Source organism: Oncorhynchus masou, chromosome 10 (assembly GCF_036934945.1).
Source record: "Oncorhynchus masou masou isolate Uvic2021 chromosome 10, UVic_Omas_1.1, whole genome shotgun sequence".
Lineage (NCBI taxonomy): Eukaryota > Metazoa > Chordata > Actinopteri > Salmoniformes > Salmonidae > Oncorhynchus > Oncorhynchus masou.
The window spans coordinates 21965141-21970362 of record NC_088221.1 but is presented as its reverse complement, the minus strand read 5'-3'; the positions used below and the strand labels follow the sequence as shown (position 1 = coordinate 21970362).

The 5222-nt window shown below is 43.9% G+C and overlaps 1 protein-coding gene across 1 annotated transcript; it reads left to right on the top strand.

The window, feature by feature from the left end:
• The first annotated feature begins 250 nt into the window (after positions 1 to 250).
• On the top strand, positions 251 to 876 carry LOC135546946 (protein FAM89A-like). Its single transcript, XM_064975504.1, has one exon. The coding sequence runs from the start codon at positions 312 to 314 to the stop codon at positions 822 to 824; it is 513 nt and encodes a 170-aa protein (XP_064831576.1). The 5' UTR covers positions 251 to 311; the 3' UTR covers positions 825 to 876.
• Positions 877 to 5222: the final 4346 nt, after the last annotated feature.

Genomic DNA, 5222 nt, shown 5'->3' with positions numbered 1-5222 from the left:
AAAGGCATAAATGACACTAGCCTCCTTCTGGCTTCAAAAGAAAAACAGGCCTTATTCCTCAAAGAAAATCCCAATTTCAGCTTCAAAAGTTGTTGAATATGCAATTTAAGAGAGGCCGTCGTCAATTAAAATTTCAAGATATTTATATGAGGTTACAACCTCAATCTCCTTGCCATGACAGGTGAAAGGTTCAGAGGTCTATTTCTTGCATTAGAAAACACCATTAGTTTAGTTTTGTCAGTATTGAGGTTATTTATAACCACTAAATCTTCTTCCCACTAAAGTATTGAATTTAAGGTAAAGGTATAACGATGAACGGTAAATCGGCGAACGGCACAGCGGGCGGAACACTGGCCTTCATTGAGGGGCTACCACCACTGCCGAAGAGCCTAAGCGGCTTGCTGAATTCAAGCGGCGGGTCTTGGAGAGAGATGGAAAGGATGCATGCAAAGAAAACCATGATCCAAGACGACCTTAGTCGTGGGCAAAATAATTCCGACAATCTTTTTGCGAATAAACCGGCCAACGTTGATGCGGCTTTAGCACTCCTCCGAAAAGAAATGGTGGGGTTGCGTCAGCAGGATATGTCTTTGCTGTGTCAGCTCTGGTCCCTTCACGAGTCAATCAAGGAGTACAAGGGCAGCTGCCATGACCTCAGCGCCGGGCACGGGATAGAGAATGGCTACTTTGATGAAGATGATGAATACTACCAGGAGACGAGCACAACACCAACTGACCAACCGGAGGGAAGTGAGGCAACATCTCCCAAAAACGGGACAAGCAAGGACTCCTGGTTAGGAGACTCTTTCCACATCACCGTCTGAGAGACTCAAGAGCTGAGCTTGCTTGACTCCACACATTTGAGGCAATATGCTTTTTTAAATAAAGAGCTGTGCCATGCATTGTCTTGCTGGCTTATAGTACTTTTCAGCAGACCTTTTCATATAAATATATTAACAAAGGTTCATTATTTATTATAAATTATGTTTGGTTTTTTTCTCCTATAACTATGGATGTTTTTTTTCTCCTATAACTATGGAAATTTTTAGTTGAGTTGAATGATTTGTTAGTACTTCCAAGCTCTGTCAACACAATGTTTACAGGGTTGAAATCCGGAGACTGGGAAGGTCTTAATAAACAAAAGGGATGGGATTCCTGTCCCTGCAATCAGTGAGGGAGGAAATTAACTTTTAGATGGCATGTAGTGACAATGTTGACTGATACGGATTTGTGGTCTGGGTGGAGTAGGCTGGAGAAAAGTATAGAAATGTGAAAAAGTATTCAAATGCTGGAAACGCTTACTTCTGGAATGGTTTTATACCAGGGTAAGTATGCATGTGCTTCTTTGAAGCCCAATGGTATGCTTAATTTCATATTGTGCTGTGGCGCTCCATACCTTTCAGTTAACAGTTCTTCAATGAAACTAGATTGTTGACTTAAGTACAGTTATCACCATCATAACCATTGTTTTCATTTAACAAATCAATACAGGGTACTCATGAACTCATATATTGACCCCACTTGGACATGCATGTATGGCAGTTGTGTCCATTACGGTGTTCCACAGCCAACTGACACCAAGTCTGCACTCTCAACATTTAGCTGCATAGACTACTCATCATTTTATTTTTCTCCGACGTTACACAATATAATGAATGTGTTGTAGTACAGGGGGTTGATCTGTTTAGACATGTGTTTTCTTGACTATGATTAATGCCATTTGACAATATACACACCAGCGGCTGACTGGAGGTCAGCTACAGAAAGCTTTCAAAATGGGGAGTTAAAAAAAAATGTCCTCGGTAACTCCTATGCCTCAATGTGCTATGTACTGAATTTTCTACCTCCAGCTTCACCGTAAAATGTATATATTGCTGCCACCAGCCCCACATTGAAAGTCAGTATTACGGGATAGCAGTCTCTTATTTTTCTGCATCACACTAAACAGAAATCGCCACAATTAGTGCCTTTTGTGCCCTTTAGGTCTCCAACCTTGGCTATTGCTGTTATCTGTCCCTTCATCTCACAGCACTTTTCTCAATCTGGTCATGTCTTTCGGATGGTCTGATGGCACACGTGGTGCATAGTATGCTGTAACAACAGCAGAGTTACTTGTTCAATTCCTACCTTAAAAGGAAAAAAGAGGTTTCTTCACTAGCGTCAATAATACAGATGTGAAATGTATACAACTGCATCCCGATGAGATGTCTTTGTGCATCTACAATGCTTGCTGTTTGGGCTTTTAGGCTGGGCTTCTGTATAGCCCTTTGTGACATCTACTGATGTAAAAAAGGGCTTTATAAATACATTTGATTGATTGATTGATAAGCTTCAATTGACACAAGGTACATTGAACAGTATAAAAAGCAGTTTGCATGTCCTGGAAAGCTTTTGTAAGAGACGAGGCACAAAAGTAAATAACAGTATCATCAGCATAAAAATGAAGTTGTGCATTTTGGACATTTTTGTCTAAATCATTTATATAAATAGTCAATAAGAGAGGGCCAAGTACAGAGCCTTGGGGCACACCATTCAAGACAGACAATTTAACAGACATAAGCCCATCAAGTTGAGTGCACTGAGTTCTATCACACAGATAGTTAGCAAATCATGCAACTGCATGCTCCGAAAGACCTACACTCGACAATCTCTGCCTTAGTATAGCATGATCAACTGTATCAAAAGCCTTAGAGAGATCAATAAAAAGCGAGACACAGTGCTGTTTTTTGTCAATGGCTTCAGTGATATAATTTAAAACCTTCATGTCCTGAAGCCCGATTGGTACATTGATAAAATAGAGTTAGTAAATAAAAACTCTTTTAGCTGTTCACTTACAAGGGTTTCAAGTATTTTCACCAGGGGTGACAGTTTGAGATTGGCCTATAATTATTTACAAGAGTTGGATCTCCCCCTTTAAAAGTGGTAGAACAAATGCTGATTTCCAGATCTTTGGAATTTCATTACATTCCAGGGTTAGATTGAACAGAGATGTAAGTGGTTCAGCTATGAAATCAGCTGCCAGATTTAAAAAGCAGGGATCCAAAAGATCAGGACCTGCAGGCTTTCTCTGATCTAAGGGTTTCAGGGCTTCATGTACCACCTGCACTGAGAATGGCAAAAAGCTACAAGTTTGACCAGCTCTCACTGGTTCATCCACACAGGGTTGTACAGAGATAGAGGACACTGAATCAAACAGCCTAGCAGATGATACAAAGTGCTCATTGAAACAATTCAGCACTTCAGTTTGGTCATATTTAGCAACAGAGTCCTTCAAAACCCATGACGGTAATTCATTAACATTACTGTTACCAGACATAGACTTAATAGCCTTCCAAAACTTTCTAGGGTCATTCACGGTTATCAGTGGTAACAGACATAAAATATTCAGACTTGGCCTTCATGAGAAGAAAAGAACACTTGTTTCGTAACTGCCTAAAAATAAGCCAATCAGCATCAGAACATGATTTCCTTGCTTTAGCCCAGGCTAGATTACGGTCGTGAATAATACAAGACAGCTCAGAAGAAAACCATGGATTATCCCGCCCTTTAACCCTTGTCCATAAGTGTCCACAGCATGTTCTCCATGTACCATACACTCACAGAAACAGTCTAATGGTGAATTAAATGAAGTTTGCAGTCCGTAGGCACCTAACACACCTTGGTTAAGTTACACATTGCATGATTACTTGTAATAAGCATATTATACCTTGTAATAACATCGGAAAAAGTAAATAAAATCACAAACTTTACACTAACCCCAACATTTGATGAGTCCTTCATGTTTGATGTGCTTTAAGAAAAGGCCTATTTTCTTCGAAGAAGGCTTGCCACTTTCTGTGGTCAAGAGGAAGAATGTGGATCTAGAATTTATTATCCTGTCGTATACTGGAGCAAAAAGCATTCCAGCTTGGGCTCTTCCAGTTTGATTAGTACACATGATATAGCCCTGGATCAAGATAGTAGGCTGATTGGGGCCATATCCTGGCGCTGCTGGTCAAGTCTGGCACCTCAAAAGGAACTTCTTCTGGCAAGTGGGGTCAACCAGGGTTCCTGGTCTGAAGGGGGTTGTCACAAGTGTAGAGAGGAGTAGGGAGGAGGCACAGGTTTAGAACTACTGAGTTTATTAAAGCTCTATATATAGCCAGGATAGTCTGGGAAGGTAACAGGAAGGAGGACGGGCTGGGTAGACAGAGCAAGGCACGTCCACGCCTACCTGGGAAGGTGTAGGAGCACTCCTCGGCCTGTCGCTTCCTCACCTGGTTCTCCTTCTGGGACAGGTGTTCCAGGGGTGGTCCGACTCCCCACAGTAGGAGCAGAGACCCTGTTGACAGCGGTGTTGACGTTCCTCAGGGGAAAGGTGCTTCGGGGCCCACCTCCTTGGGTTCAGTCATGCTGGAGGTTCCTGGGAGTGACCCGAACCACCGGGATGGGCGACGACAGGCATGCAGGAGATTATCCAGGCAGATGGCCATGGCGATGAGCTGGTCCAGCGTGAGGTCCTCATCATGATAGGTCAGCTATGTCAGCCAGTCAGCCAGACTCTTCCAGATCCGCCAGTCAGCCAGTAGTACCCTCCAAGCTCGTCATCAAGCTCGAGACCCTGGGTCTCGACCCCGCCCTGTGCAACTGGGTACTGGAATTCCTGACGGGCCGCCCCCAGGTGGTGAGGGTAGTCAACAACATCTCCACCCCGCTGATCCTCAACACTGGGGCCCCACAAGGGTGCGTTCTGAGCCCTCTCCTGTATTCCCTGTACTCCCTGTTCACCCACGACTGCGTGGCCATGCACGCCTCCAACTCAATCATCAAGTTTGCGGACGACACAACAGTGGTAGGCTTGATTACCAACAACGACGAGACGGCCTACAGGGAGGAGGTGAGGGCCCTCGGAGTGTGGTGTCAACGTCAACAAAACTAAGGAGATGATTGTGGACTTCAGGAAACAGCAGAGGGAACACCCCCCTATCCACATCGATGGAACAGTAGTGGAGAGGGTAGTAAGTTTTAAGTTCCTCGGCATACACATCACAGACAAAGTGAATTGGTCCACCCACACAGACAGCATCGTGAAGAAGGCGCAGCAGCGCCTCTTCAACCTCAGGAGGCTGAAGAAATTCGGCTTGTCACCAAAAGCACTCACAAACTTCTACAGATGCAAAATCGAGAGCATCCTGGCGGGCTGTATCACCGCCTGGTACGGCAACTGCTCCGCCCTCAACCGT

Excerpts from the sequence above, each read along its gene's own strand:
- LOC135546946 (XM_064975504.1), top strand. The coding sequence starts at position 312 with ATGAACGGTAAATCGGCGAACGGCACAGCGGGCGGAACACTGGCCTTC.